The sequence below is a fragment of the Gekko japonicus genome, unplaced genomic scaffold (assembly GCF_001447785.1).
Source record: "Gekko japonicus isolate JY-2015 unplaced genomic scaffold, Gekko_japonicus_V1.1 scaffold4030, whole genome shotgun sequence".
NCBI lineage: Eukaryota > Metazoa > Chordata > Lepidosauria > Squamata > Gekkonidae > Gekko > Gekko japonicus.
The window spans coordinates 9,820-37,457 of NW_015164320.1; the positions used below are offsets into that span (position 1 = coordinate 9,820).

The 27,638-nt window shown below is 47.7% G+C and overlaps 1 protein-coding gene across 1 annotated transcript in view; it reads left to right on the forward strand.

Annotated features, from left to right (window-relative positions):
- Positions 1–27,638, forward strand: part of LOC107108408 (ATP-binding cassette sub-family C member 9-like) — a gene marked incomplete at its 5' end in the record, with an annotated part of 66,928 nt that overhangs the window by 7,051 nt on the left and 32,239 nt on the right. The window contains 11 exons of the mRNA XM_015408838.1: positions 841–925; positions 3,472–3,532; positions 3,709–3,740; positions 4,950–5,087; positions 5,915–6,040; positions 10,295–10,391; positions 13,166–13,425; positions 15,680–15,828; positions 17,334–17,403; positions 18,915–19,072; positions 19,293–19,385. Of these exons, the coding sequence (XP_015264324.1) occupies positions 841–925; positions 3,472–3,532; positions 3,709–3,740; positions 4,950–5,087; positions 5,915–6,040; positions 10,295–10,391; positions 13,166–13,425; positions 15,680–15,828; positions 17,334–17,403; positions 18,915–19,072; positions 19,293–19,385 (1,269 nt within the window). The remainder of the gene's footprint in view (positions 1–840; positions 926–3,471; positions 3,533–3,708; positions 3,741–4,949; positions 5,088–5,914; positions 6,041–10,294; positions 10,392–13,165; positions 13,426–15,679; positions 15,829–17,333; positions 17,404–18,914; positions 19,073–19,292; positions 19,386–27,638) is intronic.

Consider the following 27,638-nt stretch of genomic DNA (forward strand, 5'->3'; position numbering starts at 1 on the left):
ATGATTATAGCCCTCCCTGTCCATACTACAAGTGCAGGCAGGGCTTTTTTTGTAGAAAAAGCCCAGCAGGAACTCATTAGCATAATAGGCCACACCCAACAGCAGAAACCCATTAGCATATTAGGCCACACCCTGACAGCACAGCTCAGTAGCACATTAGGCCGCAACCCCATGTTACCAGAAGTGTGGTCATCCAGCCACACCCACCTTTTGCTTCTTATTCTGTTTACCTTGTTTGTTGTCAAAACCCAGGGCTTTTTTGGTAGCAGGAACTCCTTTGCATGTTAGGCCACACACCCCTAATGTAGCTAATCCTAATGAATTTCTGCTGTTGGGTGTGGCCTGTTATGCTAATGAGTTCCTGCTGGGCGTGGCCAACTCAGGAGCCAGACGGAACTCCGTTCCTGTGCGTTCCTGCCCAAAAATAGCCCTGATCCATATATATATCTATATCTAGTACAGTAAATAAAAGCCAATATAATATAATAACTGAAACTGAAAAATCAATAATGTAAAAATTGCCTTCCAATTCTGGTCCCCAAAACAAAGGTGTAACTATCTAATCACAGCCGTACAGAAATGTATGAGGTCACTTGTATTGTATTCTGTTGTCACTTGTACTATCCTTTGTGTTCAGGTCACTTGTATTTTGTAATGAGCTTTCATTGGGCCCTTATATGTTTTTGTCTTCCTAATAAATACATGTATTTTTGTATAAAATAAGTTTTTGATATTGGCCCTTTATCAGGCTTCTTTCTTAGCCTTGTGGTTCTTGATGCCGGGTAATGGGTCGAGTTTGTTTTCCCCTCCCAGTGTCTTACTCTCCTATTCCTCCAACAGGTACAAAGCCGTCACAGATGCCTGCTCACTGCAACCCGATATTGACCTTCTGCCTTTTGGGGATCAGACAGAAATTGGTGAACGGGTAAATAAAGAAGGGTGGTCTTTCTTGTGCAGTTGACCTGTAAATGTCACTGCTTACAGAGGTCATACCATCAGAGATAGCTTTCGGGGTGCCAGGTCCATGTTGGGAAATACCTGGAGATTTTGGGGGTAGACCCCGAGGAGGGTAGGATTTGGGAAGGGGCTTAAATGGGGTATAATGCCATAGAGTCCACCTTCCAAAGCAGCCATTTTCTCCCAGTGAACTGACATCTATCGCCTGGAGGTCAGTTGTAATAGCGGGAGATCTCCAGGCATTACCTGGAGGTTGGCAACCCTTGTCTGTAGAATCCGCAGTGCCACCAACATTTTTACTGACAATGTTGTAGCTTCCACCTTCCAGTCTAGACAAAGTGGCTGTTCTTGTCCCTGTGCTGTACGACTGTGGCTGATGCAAGTCCTATCTCACTTACAAAGCGTTTCTTCCCCTGCTCTGGGTAGCCTTGGCAATATTGCCCACTAAACCCAGGAGTCCAGACCAGAGTTCTTCAAAAGGCAGCTTTGGGGATAGTCCCTTTATGTCTTCCAATGAGTCCCTTCCAACATTCCCTATTTCATTCCTTTCTTCTGTTGGCCTCCATTTTGTCAACCATTTTGGCTCTCTGCTTTTCACTATCGGTTGCATCTTTTGGCACTGGGTTTCAAACATTTGTGGCGTTTGTACACGTAGTATATGTATAATGCTGGTTTGTGGACACATAATTGGGAATTGTGTGCATTTGATACAGGGTTGCCAGAACCCCCTGGTGGAGGTGGGGGTCCCCGCTGCCAGGCCCCACTTCCCTACAGCCAATCAGCTGGCTGGCTGGTGAGGCATTTACCCTGAAAAAGAGGGAGGTCCACCTGACATGCAGCAACGTGTCTGCACCACTGCCCATGTGACCTGAAAGTGACATCATCACATCTGGGGCGACACTCTAGTATTTGGGCAAAACCTCTATGGTAGGAGCCAAATTTTCCATAGAGTTTTTGCCCAAATACTAGAGCATTGCCCCAACATCCTGGGCGTGATGATGTCACTTCCGGGTAACGTGGGCAGTGACATGGACATGTCACTGTATGTCCTATGGGCCTCCCTGCTGCTCCCAGTAAATCCTGTCCCATCTCTCGTCGGCTGCCAGGATTGACCTTGCAACCCTAATTTGATAGGAAGAAGTCGATGCGGGGAAACAAAAAATAGTAAGAAAGTCAACAAAAGTCGCCTTGATTCACATGAGGAAATAGTGAAACCAAAACAGGGATTTGCGGGTTGAAACAGCTGTGATGACGAATTTTATTTGTTTCATTTTAAACATTTTTAAGCCGCCTTACTGAGAAACGCTTCCTTACTTAAGATGCTTGGCTACTAAGTATCCTAAAATGTAATACAACCTAGTTGTATTATATAAATTTCTGAGATATAAAAAATTCCAATGTAGTTTTAAAAAATAATCTGCAAACATACATGCCAAAAGACAACCGCTGCAAAAATTCATCTAAACCAGGTGTGTATAGGTATATGATCAGCTTTCTGATAATAATATAAAATGTACACATTCAAATACAATATTTATATATTACTGTAACAGAAGTGTATTAATGTGCCCTTTCCAGGAGAATCCTCTTTTTGAGATAATCTTTATAATGAAAATGTTCGTATCTCTCATCATTAAATCAATTGTGTTGAGCATGGCCTGCGTATAACTACAAAGCTTCTTATACACTGTGTGACCCAGAGTGTTGGACTGGATGGGCCTTTGGCCTGATCCAACATTGACGTCTCTCTTAAACGCTTTCTTACTTAAGATGCTTGGCTAGTAAGTATCCTAAAATGTAGTACAACATAGTTGTATTATATAAATTTCTGAGATTTAAAAAATTCCAATGTAGTTTTTTAAAATAATCTGCAAACATACATGCCAAAAGACAACCGCTGCAAAAATTCATCTAAACCAGGTGTGTATAGGTATATGATCAGCTTTCTGATAATAATATAAAATGTACACGTTCAAATACAATATTTATACATTACTGTAACAGAAGTATATTAATGTGCCTTTTCCAGGAGAATCCTCTTTTTGTGATAATCTTTATAATGAAAACTTTCGCATCTCTCATCATTAAATCAATTGTATTGAGCATGGCCTGCGTATAACTACAAAGCTTCTTATAACAAACCAGAAAAGCTCCACCATTTATTAGCTGAAAGAAATGCTTGGAAATGATGACTGTAAACACACAATCACAGCTGGTTCTTATAGAGTCGATCATATACGTTAAAAAATCTGGTTTAGGTATATCTTTGCAGCTGTGTATTACAATTATCTGTGTTTATGGTTTATGCTATTGTTACTTTGTGATGGACTCTTAAATGTTGGCATTGTATAAGCTGATGTCCATGCAAAAGTTATTCAAGACACTGATATTGATTCTCTACTGGAATGTATTACTGTGCTGGCCTATAACCGTAATAAACAATTCGTTTGTTAGTTCTTTCGATTGTTCGTTCATTCGTTCGTTCGTTCATTCGTTCTCTGCTGTATCCATTAGGGAATTAACTTAAGTGGAGGCCAGAGGCAACGCATCTGTGTCGCACGCGCACTCTACCAAGGCGAACTCTAGGGTAATAAACTATACGGCAGCATAGCTGACAGAAGGCTTCTTCCACTACAGGAAAGAGCCTCTGATAGCAGAATGAATGCATGCAGAGAGGCAGCCCATCACACACTTGAATATTGGCATTCGGATGCACAGGATTGGGCTGCTCTCTTAAACGTTGGTTCTCAGCTTCATGGAAATTTGCACTTTGGATGGTCCAGGTGAGCCCGATCTTATCAGTTCTCATATGCTAAGCAGGGACAGTCCTGATTAGTGCTGGGATGGGAGATCACCAAAGAAGTCCAGGGTTGCTACGCAGAGGCAGGCAATGGCGAACCACCTCTGTTCAGCTCTTGCCTTGAAAACCCTACAGGGTCTCCATGAGTCGGTTGCAACTTGATGGCACTTCCCACCACCAGGAAAGGTCAACAGGACCTTTCTGCCTAGTTGGATCCTATGCCCTCTTTCTTCTAAGAGTTCCTTTGATGACTGTTCTCTATTGGAGGAGAACCTAGCGGAAGTTCTGGCATCCAACTCAAAGGGTGATTTCCCACTAGCGCTGCTCCGCGCTCACTCCTCCCTTTTGCCCCGATGGTACGTGTCAATTTCACACAAGCTGCTGCGGGGCCGCATTTTGCCCCGCAGCTTCGTGCGATTTTCCCCACGTCTACTCAATCCTCAAAAAACAGGATTGAGTAGATGCGGGGGAAATCGCACGAAGCTGCAGGGCAAAATGCAGCCGCGCAGCAGCTTGTGTGAAATTGACACGTACCATCGGGCCGAAGAGAAGAGTGAGCGCGGAGCAGCGCTTGTGGGAAATCGCCCAAAGTGTCCTGTGCATTAAGGCAGAGCTGTTGCAGTCTGGCATTAAAATCCATGAATGTCCCAAAAAAAAACCCTGAACTCTGGATCTGGTCTAGAGTGGATTGAGCCACTAGATCCAGCTTTGCGGTGGTGACATCAGCACTGCATGTCAGCCCAGGGGATTCAGTCCCTGCTGTGGCATTCCCAAGATATGTTTTGCAACTGAACACATAAACCTGAATATCTGGGGTGACTGTTCATCAATGGTTGGTTGCATTGGCTGCTGGAACCCTTCCCCTTTCCTCCTCCTAAATATTTCATTTTAAGTTCCCTCTCCCCCCGTCCCATTAAATGGTCGGGCAGTCCAGAATTGGAATAGAAATTTGCAAGTCGCCATCTTGGATCTTTTTACTCTGGTTTTATTTTTTATAGAACTGTATATGGAAATTTAAAATTTTGTATCTTTGTTATATGGCATCGCGCCCTTTGTACATCGCCCAAAGCTCGGTGTAAGCTGGGATAGGGTGATTAAGAAATCAAATTAATAATAATATTAAGTATTATTATTATTTGTTAAACAGTAAGAGCTGGTTCCTAATGGTCTTTTCCCGTTTTTGTCATTTCAGGATGACCCATTTTCTGCCTTGGACATTCATCTGAGTGACCACCTGATGCAAGAAGGTATCCTGAAGTTCCTCAAGGATGACAAAAGGACTCTTGTGTTAGTGACTCATAAACTGCAGTACCTACCGCATGCGGATTGGGTAAGAGAGAATCTGCTCCCTCCCCCATCAGAATTGTTAGGTCCAATCAGCCATCCTCCTTATCTAGTTCTCTTACTCCTCCCAGCGCCCACACATGTCTTGCATGGGGAGCATGAAGCTGTCCTATTTAGTTGTGTATCCCCAGAATATAGGGGCGATCAAAAGCGGTATATTCTACTTGCATTGGCTAAACAGCTTACTGGTAGACTTGTCCTTTTTGACTTCGCCGAGTCCTCTTTCCAAAGGCATCTAAGGCAATGGTTTTCACCCCATCTATGTGGAAATGAACTGTGAAAGCATGGCAAGGTTAGATATTCATTTTTGTTTAGTCCTGATCCTATAACTAGTCAGTTTCATTGCACGAGTCCAAGTTTCTGGGCTGCCTGCGGATTCTTACAGACCCGTTGGAGAATCAGTCCCTTGTCTGTGCGTGAACTCGTATGGTTTTTGTCATCCTCACAAAAGCCAAGTTTACTATTAGATACAGGGTTAATAGGCATGTCCTAATTTCCAAAGAAGTAAGTAATGGGGTGTTCTTGTGAGATAGCTTCCATAGTTTGATGTAGTGGTTGACTCTAATCTGGGAGAACCGGCTTTGATTCCCCACTCCTCCACATGCAGCTGCTGGTGTGACCTTGGGTCAGTCATAAGTTCTTTCAGAGCTGTTCTCTCCAGAGCAGTTCTCAGTCAGAGCTCTCTCAGCCCCACCTACCTCACAGGGTGTCTGTTGTGGGGAGGGGAACGGAAAGGAGATTGTAAACCGCTCTGAGACTCCTTCGGGTAGTGAAGGGCGGGGTATAAATCAGATCTCTTCTTCTCCTTCCTAGATCATTGCCATGAAAGATGGAACTGTGCATAGAGAAGGGACACTGAAGGACATCCAAAACAATGACGTTGAGCTATATGAACACTGGAAAACTCTTATGAATCGCCAGGACCAGGAATTAGAAAAGGTAACTGCAAACAACAGGCAAGTCAAGGCTTTTGATTCATATTTTGTGCGTCATATACTGAGGAATGACTATTTCTCCTAAAGTAGCTAATCCTAGAACTTCCCTTGTTTCCTCGGCCATCCAGTTTCAAGAGGTTGGAAGCACTTTGGAGAGGGTTTAGAAACTCTCGAACTGTCCAGCGACACTGTGGTTGATTGCCATTGGCTGACCACAACAATCCGTTGAAATACTTAGCAGTCCTCCAAGTCCATACCATCATCTAATCCATTATCCCCTTGCTTTGCTTGTTGGGAATCAGCTAAATCCGATCCCTATCCACTCTTTTGTTCCCTGATACCCTTCTGTAAGGCCCTATACATAGCCCCTAGGGTTGCCAGGTCTTACCTGTCTGCTGGCGGGGGTCTCCTGGCTTGGTCCCATGGTCTTCTGGCGCATGGGGCTCTTTGGAAGTGATGTCATCGCACTGGACATGTTGTACAGGGGATGCTCTAGCATTTGGCTAAAAACTCTATGGTCCACCTCCAGGTGATGTCATCATGCCGGGCACATCAGGCACAGTGGAGTTCTTTAAGGGCGGGGCTTCCCCTGCTGGCCAGCTGTCTGGTGGCAGATTGGGGGCCCCAAAATCAGGGGAACCCTTGCCCCCATTGGGAGCTTGGCAAACCTAGTAGCCCCGTTCACAAATTACAACTAACACATGCACAATTTGAGTATAGTGTACCCTTGATTTTTCCTCACATGTGTGTTGTGTAATTCTCATGTTACAGTCAACGCGTGTACAGCCGAATGTGTGATTGAAGCCACACGTTTATCCGGGCTCTGGTCCCCCATTCTGTTTGTAAAATCAATGCATGTTGGTTCTTTCTTACAAACAGATGCATGCATGGGCGTGGAGCTTGTGCTCACTGTCACATGTGAGCAGGGTTTGTGTGGAACCGGGGACACTGCAGTCATACCTTACTATCTGAACTTCCATAGTAGTTTGTTGGGTGAAGGGACTGCCAGACTACTTTCTGCTGCCCGTCAGTGCCCCCACTGTGGCAGATGGCTAGATGGTGGTATTGTCACTACTACCTCCAGAACAAAGTCATGTGACACAAGGGGCCAATAAGGTTACACCTGGCCCTCCAAAGCCACTGACTCTGGCCTGGATCTTCAGTCTGAGTTGTCAGTGAGGCACAGAATGGAATACACGCATAGGGTTGCCAACCTCCAGGTAGTACCTGGAGATCTCCCACTATTACAATTGCTCTCCAGATGACCATGATTAGTTCCCCTGGAGGAAATGGCTGCTTTGGAGGCGGGATTCTATGGCATTATACCCTGCTGAGGTCCCTCCTCTTCCCCAACCCTCCCCGGCCCAGGCTCTACCTCAAAATCACCAGGTATTTCCCAACCCAGAGTTGGTAACCTGCTTATTAACATACAACTCGTTGTCTTCCTCATTGGATTACAAATTAGTATACTGCCAGTAGCAGCCCGAATAGCCCAATTTGGCCCAAGTTCATTGGACTGGGATCTAAGCAGGGTTGGGCGTGTTCAGTACTTGAACTGGAGACCACCAAGGCAGACACATAACCTCGGGCCTGCCTCAGACTACCCTACCACACAAGGCTGCTGTGAGACTCAAGTGGAGGAGAGTGGAAGCCATGTAATGCCAGGCACGGGAGATATAAACTTTATAAAGGGCACCAATTAATGACATTATTCTTTACTACACAGACTTAAAGCATTAACACTTTGTAGGCTGCGATCACACTAGGCTTGCCAAGTCCCCCTGGGGTAACACATGCACAATTTGAGTATAGTGTACCCTTGATTTTTCCTCACATGTGTGTTGTGTAATTCTCATGTTACAGTCAACGCGTGTACAGCCGAATGTGTGATTGAAGCCACACGTTTATCCGGGCTCTGGTCCCCCATTCTGTTTGTAAAATCAATGCATGTTGGTTCTTTCTTACAAACAGATGCATGCATGGGTGTGGAGCTTGTGCTCACTGTAACATGTGAGCAGGGTTTGTGTGGAACCGGGGACACTGCAGTCATACCTTACTATCTGAACTTCCATAGTAGTTTGTTGGGTGAAGGGACTGCCAGACTACTTTCTGCTGCCCGTCAGTGCCCCCACTGTGGCAGATGGCTAGATGGTGGTATTGTCACTACTACCTCCAGAACAAAGTCATGTGACACAAGGGGCCAATAAGGTTACACCTGGCCCTCCAAAGCCACTGACTCTGGCCTGGATCTTCAGTCTGAGTTGTCAGTGAGGCACAGAATGGAATACACGCATAGGGTTGCCAACCTCCAGGTAGTACCTGGAGATCTCCCACTATTACAATTGCTCTCCAGATGACCATGATTAGTTCCCCTGGAGGAAATGGCTGCTTTGGAGGCGGGATTCTATGGCATTATACCCTGCTGAGGTCCCTCCTCTTCCCCAACCCTCCCCGGCCCAGGCTCTACCTCAAAATCACCAGGTATTTCCCAACCCAGAGTTGGTAACCCTATTAACATGCAACTTGTTGTCTTCCTCATTGGATTACAAATTAGTATACTGCCAGTAGCAGCCCGAATAGCCCAGTTTGGCCCAAGTTCATTGGACTGGGATCTAAGCAGGGTTGGGCATGTTCAGTACTTGAACTGGAGACCACCAAGGCAGACACATAACCTCGGGCCTGCCTCAGACTACCCTACCACACAAGGCTGTTGTGAGACTCAAGTGGAGGAGAGTGGAAGCAATGTAATGCCAGGCACGGGAGATATAAACTTTATAAAGGGCACCAATTAATGATATTATTCTTTACTACACAGACTTAAAGCATTAACACTTTGTAGGCTGCGATCACACTAGGCTTGCCAAGTCCCCCTGGGGTGTGGGGAAACCCCCACCCCAGAGGCCCGTTCCCTGCCGCCGCCGGATCGGGCCCCGGGGCGAACTCCACCCCGACGTGCATGTCACCAAGAAGTGACGTGACCATGCCGGGGGACGGCCGGGGGGGGGCCACGGTCATCCGAGGGAAAACTCTATGGTTTTCCTGGATTGACCCGGGAGTCCCCCGCTTCAGGACGAGGTACGACTTGGCAACCCTAGATCACACGCGCCTTTAGATCCGACAGAGGTGCGAATGCCTGATGGGTCTAAGGGGAGCGATCAGAGAGCAACATCTGGGAAGTGTCCCGCAGTCGTCAGCAACCCACGCTGCTCCGCCGGAGAAGGGGAGTTAAGACTGGTCTGGTAGTCTGTACTGGTCTGGTAGTCTGGTAGTAAACAGTCTCTGACAGGCCACAGGCAGACTTTCCCCTGTCTGATCGCGCAAGCACGCTCTCGTGCCATCGCGATGGTCTGATCAGGCCATTCTGGTTCGGTGCCAGTCCCCCCCCCCTTCGTAGTATATGCATCATTGCAGCCTCATTGCAGACTCCATAGGGGGCCCGCTGTGTGGAGGTGCGATTCCTCGTTTATGCGCATGGGAAACAAACAGCCAAAAAAAACTGACTCCACCCGTACTTGCGTCTGATCACACAGTGACGGGCTGCGTCCACAGCTACGAAGGGATATGTGATCTCACAACTGCCTCGCTTTCCCTCCGCTTCAACAGGCATGTGTGACCACAGCCTTACAGTATTTTCTTAAAGTATCTCCCTAGTGCCCACCCTCCCACTTCCACCATCCATTACTCAGCACTGGGGCAGTATGTTGTTGTTGTTCAGTCGCACAGTCAAGTCCGACTCTTCGCGACCCCATGGACCAGATCACGCCAAGCCCTCCTGTCTTCCGCCGTCCTCTGAAGTTTGCTCAATTTCATGTTCGTTGCATCAGTGGCACTGTCCAACCATCTCATCCTTTGCCGCCCCCGTCTTCTTTGACCTTCAGTCTTTCCCAGCATCAGGGTCTTCTCCAGGGAGTGCTCCCTTCTCATTGGGTGGCCAAAGTATTTGAGCTTCAGTTTCATTATCTGGCCTTCCAGGGAACAGTCAGGGTTGATTTCTTTTAGGATTGACTGATTTGATCTTCTTGCAGTCCAAGGGACTCTCAAGAGTCTTCTCCAGCACCATAGTTCAAAAGAATCTATTCTTCGGCGCTCGGCCTTCCTTATAGTCCAACTCTCGCAGCCATACATGACTACTGAAAGACTATTGAAAGAGGTAGTCAATCTTTAAAGGTACAATTGTCCAAGGCACCGCCCTTCTTGTCAGCAAACTCTCTTACAGTCTTTGAACCCAATCTTGCAATGTTTAAAATTTGGGTGGCAGGATATGGAAGCGGACCAAACAACTCTGGAAAGGAAGACTCTCCGCAGAGCCATGTACCCGAGAGAGTCCAAGGCACAGCTGGAGGACGAGGATGAAGGTGAGGGTGAGACATTGCCTTTATTTACTTGGGCTGTCTTCAGATGTCACGCTTAAGCACAGCGAAGGCAAAACGTTCAGGAGCCCGGCTTGTTTCTAGGTCCTGGGTGCCCCAGGCTTCTTCGCCTCTATTCACGTGCAGAGAATTGTGGTTAAAAACAAACAAACTCTGGTTACCAGGGACATAACTATTCCACATGGGTAGGTTTACTAGAGTTAGTTTGCTTACCCCCAGCATCTGGAATTCCAAACTGGGATTAAACTGTTTCTTTGGGGCAAACTACACATGATGACATTTACAGGGATGCAGGGGTCATTTCCTGCAGGAGCGCACAGGAGCGGAGCTCCGGCAGTAAAGAGCCCAGCGGGTGGGCACATGCAACAGGCCCCACCCCCTGCTCCCAGCAGCCCTCAGACAGAGCAAGAAGCAGCCAGGGAAGCTGCCGCGCCCCCAGCCCCCCCCCCCGGCCCACCTTCATGTACAAGCTCTCCCTCCTTTGTGAGGGCAGATCTGCGCGTTCCCCCCACCCAATAGCTAGCAATCCAAAACAGTCCAGTGGCACCTTTAAGACCAAGTTTTTTTCAGGTACAAGCTCTCCTTCCTCTGTGAGGACAGATCTGCACGTTCCCCTCCCCCAAATAGCTAGCAATCCAAAACAGTCCAGTGGAGCCTGAGCGGTGGGTGTTGCCTTCTGACACACTTCCGGTGATGTCAGGGGGTGTGGCATATGCAAATGACTAATGCTAATGAGTTGTGCTAATGAGCTCCTGCACCACTTTTTCTACGAAATGACCCCTGCGGGGATGACTTGTGGCCGCTGGCTGGCACCATTTTAAAGGGATTTAGAAATGCTGCGAAGATCTGCAGCATGGGGGAGGGGACTGCAAAGAGACGGGGTGCTTTCACACATGCTAAATAATGCCATTTCAATCCATCAGTGGCTATTAAGTAAAGGTAAAGGTAAAGGTTCCCTTGCTCGAAAGCCAGTCGAATCTGACTCTAGGGTTGTGGTGCTCATCTCCGTTTCAAAGCCGAAGAGCCAGCGCTGTCCGAAGACGTTTCCGTGGTCATGTGGCCGGCATGACTAAACACCAAGGTGCACGGAATGCTGTTACTTTCCCACCAAAGTGGTACCTATTTATCTACTTGCAATTTCTTGCTTTCGAACTGCTAGGTTGGCAGGAGCTGGAACTAGAGATGGGAGCTCACTCCATCATGTGGCAAGTTTATAAAGTTTATACTGTATTATTCGAGAGGGTGGAGCATTGCGGGAGGCCAGGAAAAAGGGGGGAAGGAGTGGAAGAAAGGGATATATGGGGGGGGGATGAAAGTATACAAAATGTAATGTTGTTTGCTAATATATCCAAATAATAAAAATTGTGTTATATTAAAAAAAAAACCCAGTGGGAGGGCTTCTAATGTCCTGGCCCCACTGGTGGACCTCCTGATGGCACCTGGTATTTCTGGCCACTGTGTGACACAGAGTGTTGGACTGGATGGGCCTTTGGCCTGATCTAACATTGGCGTCTCTTATGTTCTTATGTTCACTTCTGCAACCGTTTGCAAGAGGATTTTGCCATTTCACATGGCAAAATCCAGTTGCAAAAAACATTGAAAGTGGATTGAAAGTGCACTATTTAGTGTGTGTGAAAGTGCCCACTGGGGTGGAAGAAAAAAAGAGGAGGAAGCGGACTTTGGGGAGGCGGTGACTCATAGGCAGAGCATCTGCTTGGCATGCAGAAGGTCCCGGGTTCAATCCCCGGCATCTCCAGTTAAAAGGATCAGGCAATAGTTGATGTGAGATGCTGAGGGAGCTGCTGTCAGTCTGTGCAGACAATACTGACCTTGAAGGACCAATGGTCTGATTTAGTATAAGGCAGATTCACATGTGTTCACCTTGAAAACTGTGTCCCCCTATTACCAGCTGATTATTAGGTGATAGTTATTACCCATTTTCCTCTTGCATGTTAGTTCTAAGAGGAAACTCTCAGAGAAGGTAACTCTTAAATGAGCCAATACCATAGTGAAAACTATACTCTGGGGGAAGAGCAGGGGTCATTTAGTAGAAAAAGAGGTGCAGGAGCTCATTAACATAACTTATTTGTATGTGCCACACCCCCTGACATCACCGGAAGTGTGTCAGAAGGCAACACCCACCGCTCAGGCTCCACTGGACTGTTTTGGATCGCTAGCTATCGGGGAGGGGGAACGTGCAGATCTGTCCTTGCAGAGGAGGGAGAGCTTGTACCTGAATAAAACTTGGTCTTAAAGGTGCCACTGGACTGTTTTGGACCAGAGGGTCGGGGGGGACGGGGACTCTGCAGCTTACCTGGCTGCTTCTTGCTCTGACTGAGGGCTGCTGGGAGCAAGGGGTGGGGCTTGTTGTATGTGCCCGCCCCCTGGACTCTTTACTGCCGGAGCTCCGCTCCTGTGCGCTCCTGCAGGAAATGACCCATGGGGAAGAGTACACAGTCTTATGAGCCACTCTGGTTCACACATGCATGTATGCTTATTGATTTCTCTACCCACCATACACAAAATGGCAGCTGTTATAGATGAATGTTCTGTTGCAGGTGTTACATCTGTAAAGGCTCATTCACACAGGCATGTCATCCCAAGATGTTTCAGTCTTCAAACATAGAATATGCATGTGTAGGTTCTCAGCATGTTTAAGCACACAGAGGGATAAATCCTCCCCAAGTTGTAGGGGTCATTTGTGGATCCAAGATATGTATGGCAGATGTACTGGCTAAGTGACATTTGTGACCCATCAGAGGAAGAAGAAGAGGAAGATGAAGACGACACCATGTCTACAGCGATGCGACTCAGGACAAAGATGCCTTGGAAAACCTGCTGGCGATATCTCACTTCCGGAGGATTTTTCTTACTCTTCCTCATGATCATTTCTAAACTGTTGAAGCATTCGGTCATTGTGGCCATTGACTATTGGCTGGCCCAGTGGACATCAAAGAACCAGAACCAGAACCACACCCAGACCTTTTGTTCTACCGAAGGTTCCATCGAAGAGAGCAAGGTAATGGTTTGCCAAAAGGTAACAGTTTGACTTGTAGTCGAGGTGTCCGGGATCGGAATGTGGTGCTGCAAAACACTCATGAAAAGAGAAAGGACTTGGGAATGATATTGTTCCTGGAGGACGTATCTTACCAGGTCTACTTTCCAACCAAGCTGTCACCTATTGGTCTTTAAGGTAAAGGTAAAGGTTTCCCTTGCTCGAAAGCCAGTCGAATCTGACTCTAGGGGGCGGTGCTCATCTCCGTTTCCAAGCCGAAGAGCCAGCGCTGTCCGAAGACTTCTCCATGGTCATGTGACCGGCATAACTAAATCCCGAGGCGCATGGAATGCTCTTACCTCCCCATCGAAGCGGCATCTATTTATCGACTTGCAATTTCTTGCCTTCAAACTGTAAATACAGGCTAGCTTGATCTCATCAGATCTCAGAAACTAAACAGGGTCACCCCTGGTTAGTACTGGGATGGGAGACCGCCGGGGAAGTCCTGTAGACCACCAAGGAAGTCCAGGGAAACCATCAAGGAAGTCCAAAGTTGATACACAGAGGCAGGCAATGGAAGACTTCCTCTGTTTGTCAGTAGCCTTGAAAATCCTATTGATTTGAAAAGCACCATTTTGCCTTCCCAAAATGTTGTATGTAGCAGCATAAATAGTCCAGTTCACCAACGGAAGAGTACCATTTTGCCTTCCCAACATGTTGTATGTAGCAGCATAAATAGTCCAGACTCCAGATTGGCCTAGTGGCTCCCATTGAACCCATCCATGGGACACAGTTTCATGTGGGAGAGATATAAGCAAAATCCTGCCCTCTTCTCGAGATGCCCAATGGGACAGAAAAAGTAAATGAAATAAGTGTAAATATCACCTTCCAAATTTAAATCTGAGATCGAGATTTTCTAGCCTCTGCATACATATTAACGGTAAAAGGTAAAGGTTTCCCTTGCTCGAAAGCCAGTCGAATCCAACTCTAGGGTGTGGTGCTCATCTCCGTTTCCAAGACGAAGAGCCAGCGCTGTCCGAAGGCATTTTCCGTGGTCATGTGGCTGGCATGACTAGACGCCGAGGCGCATGGAGCTCTGTTATCTTCCCACCAAAGCAGTACCCTATTTATCTACTTGCAATTTCTTGCTTTCGAACTGCTAGGTTGGCAGGAACTGGGACCAGAGAAGGGAGCTCACTCCATTATGCAGTACTCGGGTCTCAAACTGCTGACCTATAGACCTTCCGGTCTGCAGTTCAGCATCTTAACCAGGGGTCGTTTCATAGAAAAAGAGCTAGGGGAACTCATTAGCATAACTCATTAACATATGCCACACCCCCTGACATCACCGGAAGTGTGTCATAAGGCCACACCCCCTGACATCACCGGAAGTGTATCATAAGGCCACACACACCGCCCCCAACGGTCCCGGTCCCTGGGGTCGTTTCGTAGAAAAAGAGCTAGGGGAACTCATTAGCATAACTCCTTAGCATATGCCACACCCCCTGACATCACCAGAAGTGTGTCATAAGGCCACACCCCCTGACATCACCTGCTAGGTTGGCAGGAACTGGGACCAGAGACGGGAGCTCATTCCATCATGCGGTACTCGGGTCTTGAACTGCCGACCTATAGACCTTCCGGTCTGCAGTTCAGCATCTTAACCACTGAGCCACCGCAGCCCCTTGCATACATATCAGGAGTATTCAAAATGCAAATTGGAAATCTGAACATATAAGTGAAAGGGGGTTTTTTTACCCCTCCACAAACCAATTTCAACACTAAATCGATAATAGAGTGTTGCATCTCCCACTAGGGTTGCCAACCTCCAGATGGGGCCTGGAGATCCCCCAGAATTACTACTGGTCTCCAGTCAAAAGACATCAGTTCCCCTGGAGAAAACGGCTGCTTTGGAGGGCGTACCGTATGGCATTGCACCCCACTGAATCCCCTTCCTTCCCCAAATCCTGCCCTCCCAAGACTCCACCCCTCCCAAATCTTCAGGAATTCCTCAACCCGGAGTTGACAGCCCTAGCTCCCACAGACATACAGATTACAAAATTGAGTCACATCCACAAATTTCATCCCCTCCCCCTACGATGCTAAGCAAAACAGGAAGTTCATGAACTACTGCGACAGAAGCCTTCTGGAACTATGACCCACCAGCTGGTCCACATCAGGGATGTCCGCATCATCTCTCTGAGGGGGTTTCATAATCCAGGGAAAATAAATGGTCTTTTTCCCAGGATCAGAAATATGTTCCTTGTCGTTTTAACAGAATTGCTACATAGCCGTATTCACTGCCCTCAGTGCTGCAGGGATCGTCCTTTGTCTTGTGACCTCCTTGACCGTCGAATGGATGGGTCTCATGGCAGCCAAAAACCTTCACCATAATCTCCTCAACAAGATCATCCTTGGCCCAATCAGGTACAGCCAGAATGAAATGAGTGGTCATGGTGATATGCATCTAGTACCTTAACCTCAGGGTCTCCTGAATAGGGATGGGCGTGAACCGCATTTTTGCAGTTCTGTTTGTGCTTCATAGTGGAACCATGCACTGAACCGATATGTTAGTTCGTGAGCTGAACCAGTTTGTATTGGTTTGTGCCCCTGCTTTCTGCTCCCCCCCACTTTTGGTAGGGAGCAGAAAGCAGGGGTTTAAATGGCTCCGAGTCATTTAACCCCTTGATTTCTGCTCCCCACCAAAAGCCGCTCACTGTGTGAGACAGGATGCTGGGCTAGATGGACTATTGGTCTGATCTTCTTACGTTCTTATGTTCAAATGCCCATTTGAAAGCCTCCTTGGGCTGCAAGGAAAGGCAGGGTATAAATATTTTAATGAATAAATGCCTATCATTTTAAAAGGTAAGCAAATTAAATCATTAGTTCTAAGAGTTCTAAACTTGGGGTTGTATAGGATGGGAGTGGAGGAGTGCACACAGAGATCAGAAGAATAATAGATGAACGTTCAGAGCAGGGGTGACCAAGCTTTAGCATTTTCTACATTGCCCGTCGGAGCTTATCACTTATAGTACTACGAGGAACAATTCCTGGTGAAAATGTGATTTCTTAGAATTGCATTCAGTGCTGGATAAAAGATAGAAGACACACTTTTGGAATGTATGGTCCTTGTTCAGATGAAGTCTTCACGAAACGAAGAACTACTCCGGAAAGTCAACCGCCATCATTATTATGGACCTCCTTTGCACTTTATTTCTAATTACATGAATGCTACAATAATTGTTTTAATGGCCCCGGTCACACGGGAGGATTTGCCCCGCAAGAGGGACGGATCGGGGGGACATCAAGCGGGCGCGATCACACTGCAACATCTGGGAAGCGTCACGCACCCTTCCCCGATCCATCCCTTTGGCCCGAAAACGCGCATTTAAAAGGTACTAGCAACAGAGCACTACCTTCCGGATGATGCGCGGCAACTCCAGGCGTCTGGTTAGGGAAGCACTGGTAGCCCATCGCAGCCAGCGCTGTTCCCCGTCCCACGCATGCGCACAGCCGTGCTACTGCCAGTTTGCTGCACAACATGTGATCGGCTGCCAGAGCACGGAGCCGCAGGGGCACGTCGGATCATGCTCCCGCGGTTCTTTTTGCTCCGGCTCTAATTTGCCTCCCTTCGGCAGCGGATCATCCCGCTCATGTGACCGGGATCATTATATTGTTTCTCTTAGAATGAGTAGCGCTTTTCTGCAGCTTTTTGTTCTGTTGCTTTGGCCGCTGTGTGAGACAGGATGCTGGTCTAGATGGACCACTGGTCTGATCCAGCAGAGCTGTCCTTAGGTTCTTAGGACTTATATCTCATAATGGCTTACACGATGCAACCTGGCTTGAGTCTCAGTTAGAAAGGCGGGCTATAAATAAAGTAAATAAAATAACATTTTCTCCTTGTTTTTTCTTTTGTTTTCTGCATCCAACAGATTCTTTGATACAACACCCTTGGGGCTGATTCTTAATCGCTTTTCTGCAGATACAAATATTATCGATCAGGTGAGCCCGCAGATTCAGTCTTTGGCAGAATTCACTGATCCACCTCATGGCATCGTTCAAAGTTTATTTCCCACCTGTTTGGATAAGCTTCCCGGGAACTAGACGGAAATTTTAATGACCCTGCAGGATTCCCGTGAGAGTGTCGATGCGGCGATCACAAAGGAAGATGTAAAATGAAAGCATATGAATACCGATAGTAATGATAGGTCCCTCCCTCTTCTGGTTTGACACTTTAAGCACTTCTTCACACTGATAGATCAAGATGGGTAGCCATGTTAGTCCGTCTGTAGCATTAGAAAAGAATAAGAGTCCAGTAGCCAGCTGCGGTGGCTCAAGTGGTTAAGACGCTGAACTGCAGGCTGTGGAAGGTCCAGTAGTTCAGCAGTTCGAGACCCGGGTGCTGCATTATGGAGTGAGCTCCCATCTCTAGTTCCAGCTCCTGCCAACCTAGAAGTTCGAAACCAAGAAACTGCAAGTAGATAAATAGGTACCACTGCGGTGGGAAGGTAACAGCGTTCCGTGTTCCTTGGTATTTAGTCATGCCGGCCACATGACCACGGAAACATCTTCGGACAGCGCTGGCTTTTCGGCTTTGAAACTAAGATGAGCACCGCAACCCTAGAGTAGGATTCAACTGGCTTTCGAGCAAGGGAACCTTTACCTTTACCTTTAGCACCTTGAAGACTAGCAACATTTGTGGCAGGGCAGGAGCTTTTGTGAGTCACCGCTCACTTCTTCAGATAGATATTGGAAAAAGTGAGCAGTGACTCACGAAAACTCCTACCCTACCACAAATTTTGTTAGTCTTTAAGGTGCTGCTGGACTCTTACTCTTTCCTTCACACTGGTTCTTCTATTCCCTAAACATCTTGCTTCCTTCTAGTACTTTCTATCAGATACTGTTTTCATTATAGATTCAGGTGGGTGACCGTGCTGGTCTGAGGCAACAGAACAAAATTTGAGTCCAGTGGCACCTTTAAGACCCACAAAGTTTAATTCTGGGTATAAGGTTTCATGTGCATGCACATTTCTTCAGATACATTGAAACAGAAATCACCTGCCAATACGTATAGGGTGTTGACAACACCCTCCCCACCCTCTACCTATATGTAATGGCTGGTGACTTCTGTTTCAAGGTATCTGAAGTGTGCATGAAAGCTTATACCCAGAATAAAACTGTTGGTCTTAAAGGTGCCGCTGGACTCAAACTTTGGTTCTGTTTTCACTGTAGTTTGATTTTGCTTTGGTGCATTTTTTGTGTGTGTGGAAACCCTCTTATGCCTTGGAAAGGTTGCATGTCAATATTTCAAAGCATCACCTGCCAACTCCAGCCTCAAGGGTGGCACTCCCAAATGGTGGGTGGGTGATGCCGGAGAATGAATCTACTCAACCATGTTGCCTAAGTGAATGTGAATTAAGAAGAGGGCAGGGGAGATGTACCCTTGCTTGCCGAAATGTTCGTTTCTAGAATGTTCGTCCTAATATAACATTTGGCAATCACCTTTGCAACAGCACATCCCTCCAACGCTGGAGTCGCTCACGCGGTCCACCTTGCTTTGCCTGTCTGCTATTGGGATGATTTCGTACGCCACTCCTTTCTTCCTAGTGGCTCTCGTGCCCCTTGGGATCGCCTTTTATTTCATCCAGAAATACTTCCGTGTGGCATCCAAGTGAGTATTCCAATGTGTCTAATGTCTTTCTGAATCAATGCCGATCAACCGGTGCCGTTACCACTCAGCAGGCACCAATTTCTATCACTGATTTTGCTTTTTAGAGAAAGCAAATTTCAACAAATAAGTTTAGAATAAGGGCTTCTCTTTGCTGTAAGCTGCTGTTTTCTGGGATTTAAAAAAAATTATTTATTCCTTGCCTTCTGTTCTTTGGGCGTAGGGACCTTCAGGAGCTTGATGACAGCACCCAGCTGCCTCTCCTCTGCCACTTTTCAGAAACAGCTGAAGGCCTCACCACCATCAGAGCATTCAGGTTTGTTCTCGTGGACTTCTCTTTGAATTTATGTTAGATATGATGATGATTCCCAACATAGCGCCCATAAGGGCTGTGGTTTCTGCTGATGTGTTTCCTTGGTCTAAAATGCACCTTGGGTCCAAAGAATCTTGAATAGAACCGAATAACACAAGAACCTTCAGGTCACTTCCTATCAGCTGACCAGCAATGGACTGAGCTTGTCTCCAGCAGCTGCATCAGGTTCAGATGCATCCCTCTTGGTAGAGGCAGTCCCTGGGAGCATTGGGGGGGGGAGCAGAGACTTTTTGGAAGTAACTTCCTGTTTTGAAACCATAGAGGTTTTTAAAATTCCTAGAGTGTCACATCACTTCCTGTTTTGAAACAGGAAGTTACTTCCCTGTGCTGTTCTCTGCTCCCATTTTCCTCCCACTACTCCACTGAGTGAGGATGGGGGACAGGGAGCATCACTGGGAGGTCCCCTGTCATTACCACGTAAGTGGTAGCCCTAACTCTCAGTTTGGTCATAGACACAGGTATTTACGTTTCTGGGCTTGGCAACCTCCCTGTCAGGAAGTGACCCTTCCCCTTTCTTTGGAAACTGAAACCGGGCATAATGTCTTTCCCACAGTAAATAACAAGTCTCCTATGCCAGCCATATTGAGACACTACATGCAACTTATCTATTGAGAGAGGGAGTTCCAGAGGTTTAGTACTACCACCGGAAATGACCCCTGTCCAGCTGCTACTGAGTGGTGAAGGGGCCCAGAGGAGGTCCAGATGCTGATTGCTGTGGAAAGGCAGGTCTGCAGAGGAGAAAATGAAGGTTATCCTTCAGATAACCTGGGCCTGAGAGATTTAAGGCCTTGTATGTCAAAGCCAATGCTTTGAATTGCACTCAGAAAAACGCCATTATAAAACCATTTTGGTGCAAGATATATAGAGCATTGAGCAAAATCTTAACATGTGAGGCAAAATGTATTGGGATATTTGGTTAATACAGCAGAGTTTTGCCCAGTCATAGAAGCGTGATGCTGAGTGCAGTAAATAAATCTCCCTAGAAAGATACTGCAAAAGAGCAAACGTACATTTATTCAAGTAGATCCAGTTCACATTCAAGTTGCAGTCAAAAGAAGAGTAAGAGGCCTAATCTAAAGAGTAATTTCCCTATCACAAATGGCCAGCTCTGTCCAGCATCATGTGTGCAGGGGAGTATGAAGGCACTGTATCTACAGGAGAGACCTACAGAGACATGTGTCCCCATGGAAGGCCATGTGCAGAGAATGAGATGACAAAGTGAGAGAGAGGAGGGGAAAGAGGGCAGCTCCCAGGTTAAGACAAAGAGGGGCATCCCATTGAAGGAGATAACGCCTATACACAAAGAGTGAAGTAGCACCCCCCAGTGTCCAGGCATACTGAGTTGCTCACTCCAACAAAATGTACTCCAGTGTTAGCAGCACTATTAGACCAAATGGAAAAGCTGTTCAAAAAGACACATTGATATTTTACGAGGAATTTGATTACAGCTACAGGCAGGGATCATTTGGGGCCGGAGCGAGCCGGAGCAGCGCTCCGGCAGCCTAGGAGTGGACACAAATGGTGGTGGTGGCAAGGCCCCGCCCCCAAGCTCTCCGCCCTCGCCCCCAGCTCCTTCTCTCTAGAGTCGTGCCACAGCAGTGGTGCGACCTTTCCATTGTATTCTATGACCCCATAGAATTCAATTGAAAGACTGTGCTGCCCCTGCAGTGCAACTCCAGAGAGAAGGGGTTCAAACTTTAAACTGGGGAAGCAAAAAAGGGGGAGGCATCTTCAAAAGCCTCCCATACCCAGCCGGCCTGCCAAGGCGGGCTGGGGGGAAAGCAGTGGGGGATCGTGCAGTGGCGGCGCGATCTTTCCATTCTATTCTATGGCCCCTTTAAACCTCTTCTCTCTTCACTTCCCCCTCCCAGCCAGTCTGGGGAAGGGAAGGGGAGGCTTTTGAAGATGCCTCCCCCCTTTTGCTTCCCCTTCTGACATCACATCCGGTGATGGCAGGGTGTGTGGCATATGCTAATTAACTATTATGCTAATAGCCTCTTAGGTATGCTAATGAGCTCCTGCAGCTCTTTTTCTACGAAATGACCCTTGACTAGAAGTAATATGTATGCTAATGAGCTCCTGCACCTCTTTTTCTATGAAATGACCCCTGGCTACAGGAATGTTAGTGGCAAGTTATTTGGTATAGTCCAACCCTCCACCAATTGATACTTGGCTAATGGATAAGATTGTGGTTTACAAACAGATAAGACGGGGAGAGAGAAATATGTACAGTCACTCTTCATGCAAAGTCGGTCTTTATTCTTCACTTACTGGAACAAAGTTATGCCAGAGGAGGTGACAAAAACTTGCAAAGTTAAAATGTATCTAAATAGATTTAAGGGGAAAATGAATTCATTTATATACTCTGGCTTTACTTATCTGTGCATTATGTTGGCAAGCGATGGGAGTTCTTGGTTATTGTGAAAGGAAAGTGATTGGAGGTATGTATCAGTGTTATATTCTAAATCAGTTATATTCTAAACCAGAGAGCCAGTTTGGTGTAGTGGTTAAGTGCGCGGTCTCTAATCTGGGAGAACCGGGTTTGATTCCCCACTACTCCACTTGCACCTGGCTGGATGACCTTGGTTCAGCCATAGTTCTGGCACAGCTGTTCTTGAAAAAGAGCAGTTTCTGTCAGAGCTCTCTCAGCCCCACCTACCTCACAGGGTTATCTGTTGTGGAGAGGGGAAGGGAAAGGAGCTTGTAAGCAGCTCTGAGACTCCTTTTGGTAGCGAAGGGTGGGGTATAAATTCAATCTCTTCTTCTCTTCTCTTCTCTTCTCTTCTCTTCTCTTCTCTTCTCTTCTCAAGGTTTATAATAAATGATCCAAAAAAAAAGGAACACACTTGGAACCAATAGAGTTAAAATCCTGCTGAGGAACCATCCTGGCCAATTATAATAAATCTTTCCCCTGGGGAACAGGGCTGCCTCCCACCCCTATACTCTGTCTCCCCACCCTTACCGTATGGAGCAGTGGGAGAGAAAAATGGGGGGGAGTGTCCAAATAAAATGGATAAAATGGAGGCGAGGATAACAATGAAAGCCGCTTCGAGTACCCATTGGGTAGAAAGGTGGGATATAAATAAAGCAAACAAATAAATGCCATTACGACACTTCTGGGTGAGTGGCTGGGTGACATGGCCACACCCACAATGTTCTAGGAAGCTCCCAGGTCTTTATGATAATTACCATAGAGATTTGAAGAATTCCTAGAGTGTCACAGATATAGCTACATCTCTTCCAGTTGCTCGGTCAGAAGTGTGGTCATAGTACTCGTGATGCTCTCCTTCCACAGACTCTGCTGACCAAAGCTCCGCGGGATTGCAAACAGAGGGCTAGCCGCCCTTCAGTGGGCAACCTTATGAAAAATGCTACATCACATCTCTCCTGCCTAACCCTAGACTTCTTTGCTATTTCTGCAGCTGCTATTTCTTGCTACACCAACACCATTGCATCTCTTCCACCAGTTTGGTGTAGTGGTTAAGTGCGCGGACGCTAATCTGGGAGAACCAGGTTTGATTCCCCCACTCCTCCACTTACAGCTGCTGGATGACCTTGGGCAAGCCATAGTTCTGTCAGAGCTGTCCTTGAAAGAGCAGTTTCTCTCAGAGCTCTCTCAGCCCCACCTGCCTCACAGGGTGTCTGTTGTGGGGAGGGAAAGGGAAAGGAGTTTGTAAGCCGCTCTGAGACTCCGAGTGAAGGGCAGGGTATAAATCCAATCTCCTCCTCGTCCTCGTCCTCCTCGTCCTCCTCCTTCTTCCTCTTCTACTTCCTCTTCTTCTTCCTCTTCTTCTTCTTCCTCTGCTTCTTCTTCCTCTTCCTCTTCTTCTTCCTCTTCTTCTTCTTCCTCTGCTTCTTCTTCCTCTTCCTCTTCTTCTTCCTCTTCTTCTTCTTCCTCTGCTTCTTCTTCCTCTTCCTCTTCTTCTTCCTCTTCTTCTTCTTCCTCTGCTTCTTCTTCCTCTTCCTCTTCTTCTTCCTCTTCTTCTTCTTCCTCTGCTTCTTCTTCCTCTTCCTCTTCTTCTTCCTCTTCTTCTTCTTCCTCTGCTTCTTCTTCCTCTTCCTCTTCTTCTTCCTCTTCCTCTTCTTCCTCTTCCTCCTCCTCCTCCTCCTTTACTGGGCTTTGTTAGAAAACCACAGTCTGCTGGATAAGCCCTTCTGAGTTCATTATGTAGTCCTTGAACATTAACGAACTCCCTCGGCCAGTTAGCTGCGGAGTTGCCCGCTGCATTTAGACTGGGACTTCGGTGACCTCTCTGTTCGTCATCGGACAGGATGAAAGTGTAGGAATGCACAGAAGAGCAGCTGTGAGGGGGTGAAAAGAGGGCAGGCCAAGTGTGTCAGAGTTTCCACGAGGAGGAGCGGAAAAAGACAGGCATGGGGCTGCCAAGGAGAATAAGTATCAGGCTAGAAACGGATAAGAGGGTTTTTTGTGGCTCTTTTTTTTTAATGAAGAGCTGAAAGTGGCACAAGAGGGTCATTCTTTATTCGTTCCTTATGTATTTACGAACTTAGTGTCCCACCTTTCCACCCTTGCAAAGACCTCCAAGGTAGCTAGCAATTTAAAACAGACATGCAGGAAGGGATGAGCTAGTTTGGTGTAGTGGTTGAGAGCGGCGGACTCTGATCTGGAGAACCGGGTTCGATTCCCTACTCCTCCACATGCAGCTGCCAGTGTGACCTTGGGTCACTCACAGTTCTCTCAGAGCTGTTCTTTCAAGAGCAGTTCTCTGAGAGCTCTATCAGCCCCACCTACCTCACAGGCAATGTTCCCTCTAAGCCGTGGAGTCTCATGAGCAAAAATTCTACTTTGTGAGCTACTAGCATTAAAGTTGTGAGCGAGCAATTTGGCTCCTGCATAAATTAGTTTGCTCTGGAGCCATCCTTCCTGAGCTAAGACAAAAATGTCTGAGCCAGTGGCTAAAAAACTGTGAGCTAGCTCACACTAACTCAGCTTAGAGGGAACACTGCACAGGGTGTCTGTTGTGGGGAGGGGAAGGGAAAGGAGTTTGTAAGCCGCTCTGAGACTCCGAGTGAAGGGCAGGGTATAAATCCAATCTCCTCCTCGTCCTCGTCCTCCTCGTCCTCCTCCTTCTTCCTCTTCTACTTCCTCTTCTTCTTCCTCTTCTTCTTCCTCTTCCTCTTCTTCCTCTTCTTCCTCTTCCTCTTCCTCTTCTTCCTCTTCCTCTTCTTCCTCTTCCTCCTCTTCCTTCTTCCTCTTCTTCCTCTTCTTCTTCTTTGTTCTTCTTCGTTCTTCTTCCTCCTCTTCCTCCTTCTTCCTCTTCTTCCTTTTTTTACTCCTCTTCTTCCTCTTCTTCCTCCTCTTCCTCTTCCTCCTCTTCATCTTCCTCCTCTTCCTCCTCCTCCTCGTCCTCCTTTACTGGGCTTTGTTAGAAAACCACAGTCTGCTGGATAAGCTGCTGAGCTTCAGCAAGGGGTTTATATCATATACCCTTAGACTATGCCCTGGGGCCTGGTAGGGTCACCAGTTCTGTGTTGGGAAGTTCCTGGATATTTGGGAGTGGAGGCTAGGGAGGGTGGGGTTTGGGGAGGGGAGGGAAGGGGAGGGGCCTCAGCAGGGTCGGGGTATAAGGCCATAGGGCCCACCCTCCAAAGGAATCCGTTTTCTCAAGAGGAACTGAGCTGTGCTGTCTGGAGATCAGTTGTGATTCTGTCAGGCTGGAGACCCAGCCCTCTGAGGAAAGGCTGAGGGACCTGGGAATGTTTAGTCTGGAGAAGAGGAGGTGGAGGGGGGGGGACGGGATTGCTCTCCCAAAGTATTTGAAGGGCTGTCACTTTGGCCACCAAATGAGAAGGGAGCACTCCCTGGAGAAGACCTTGATGCTGGGAAAAACCGAAGGTCAAAGAAGAAGGGGACGGCAGAGGATGAGATGGTTAGACCGTGTTATCGATGGAACTAACATGAAATTAAGCAAACTCCGGAGCGTGACAGAAGACAGGAGGGCCTGGTGTGATGTGGTTCGTGGGGTCGCGAAGAGTCGGACTCGACTGTGCGACTGAACAACAACAACACTTCGAGGAGGGCAGGGAGCTGTTCCTGTGGGCAGCAGACGAGAGGACTCGCAATCATGGGTTTAAAGCAAGGGCGGGAAGGTACTGACTGGATATGAGGAAAAACGTTTTGACAGTCAGAGTTGTGCAACAGTGGAATCGGCTGCCTCGAGAGGTGGTGAGCCCCCCCTCACTGGCCATCTTGAAGCAGCAGCTGGACCAACACTTGACAGGGATGGTCTACGCTGATCCTGCATTGAGCAGGGGGTCGGACTAGATGGCCTATATGGCCCCTTCCAACTCTGGGATTCTATGGTCCAGGGTCGGCCCCAGTGTTCCCTCGAAGCTGTGCATGTGAGTGACTGCTGATTAACACAGGGAGCAGGGGGCTGGATTAGATGGCCTGTATGGCCCCTTCCAACTCTGGGATGCTATGATTCTGAGAGGCAGGGGTCATTTCCTGCAGGAGGGCACAGAAGCGGAGCTCCGGCAGTAAAGAACCCAGGGGGCGGGCACATGCAACAAGCCCCGCCCCCCGCTCCCAGCAGCCCTCAGTCAGAGCAAGAAGCAGCCAGGTAAGTTCCCCCCCCCCCGGTCCCCCAGTCCAAAACAGTCCAGTTCCCCCACGGCCCCCTGGTCCAAAACAGTCCAGTGGCACCTTTAAGACCAAGTTTCATTCAGGTACAAGCTCTCCCTCCTCTGCGAGGACAGATCTGCACATTCCCCCCTCTCTCACTAGCTTGCAATCCAAAACATTCCAGTGGAGCCTGAGCGGTGGGTGTTGCCTTCTGACACACTTCCGGTGATGTCAGGGGGTGTGGCATATGCAAATAAGTTATGCTAATGAGTTGTGCTAATGAGCTCCCGCACCTCTTTTTCTACGAAATGACCCCTGCAGAGGTCTCCAGGCCCCACTCGCAGCCCCTGGGTAGGTCCCCTAATCCCAGACTGGAGGGAGGTTAGCTCAGGTCTGGTCTGTTGCCAAACCATTTCTGATCGTAAAATGGATCCCTGGTCAGACGCCCAAAGAGCCGAACCACCAGCCTCGTGTTTTTGCAATTCATCATTCATTCATTCATTCAATTCTGCTACTGATCTAGGCCGGTGTGTTGGGTGGGGATGGGAGCATGGGAGGGCACGTGGACCCAGAGGAAAGACAGTGTGATTCTGGACCCTTCTTCATTCATTCATTCATTCATTCATTCATTCATTCATTCAATTCTGCTAGGCCGGTGTGTTGGGTGAGTCGTGTTGGGTGAGTCGTGGTCAGACGCCCAAAGAGCCGAACCACCAGCCTCGTGTTTTTGCAATTCATCATAAGCCAGACCAGAGACGTCTTGTTTGTTTCCACCAGCCCAGAAGTGCAGCTCTGAATTATGTACACAACCGCAGCTGGTCTTCGGCCAGCACTTACACGTCTCTGAACACTTCACTGCTGAGGCAGCCGGCCCTGCGGTTCAAGCTGAATTCTTCCCCTCCCCCCCAACTGAGAAATCTACAGATGATGAAATTGCTCTGAGCTGGGTTTGGGGCTGGGGCACAGCAGCGATCTGAAAGCCTAGCTGTTGTGGAAGGATGAGGAGCCCGTGAGTCGTGGAAAAGAGCAAGAGTCCCGCAGCTCCTAAAAGACTAACCAAATTTGTGGCAGGGGAGGAGCTCTCCTGAGTCACGGCTCCCTTCGTCAGAGCCCGGGAGGAGTGCAGAGAAGGCTGCCCAAAAGAGCAAGAGCGTCGCTGGTCTGATAGCATCTCTTGTGGAATTTTGGATGAAATATGGAAATCCCGGCTCCTCCTGAGCTCTAGAGAAGCGATATTCTGCTACTGATCTAGGCCGGTGTGTTGGGTGGGGATGGGAGCATGGGAGGGCACGTGGACCCAGAGGAAAGACAGTGTGATTCTGGACCCTTCTTTATTCATTCATTCATTCATTCTTTCATTCATTCATTCAATTGATTTGTACCCCGCCCTCCCCGCCGAGGCGGGCTCAGGGGGGCGGCTTACATAAAATGACAACAAATCAAAACGGCAAGGTAAATAGCAATATAAAACACGCAACATGGTTATTAAAAACAATTTACATGACGATGGTACAGTAATGGTGAAGTCCATTGATGAACGCACAGTCGGAGATAAATTCCACTACCAGCGGGCTCAAGCTGGGAAAAATATTGGCACAGGGCACAGATGG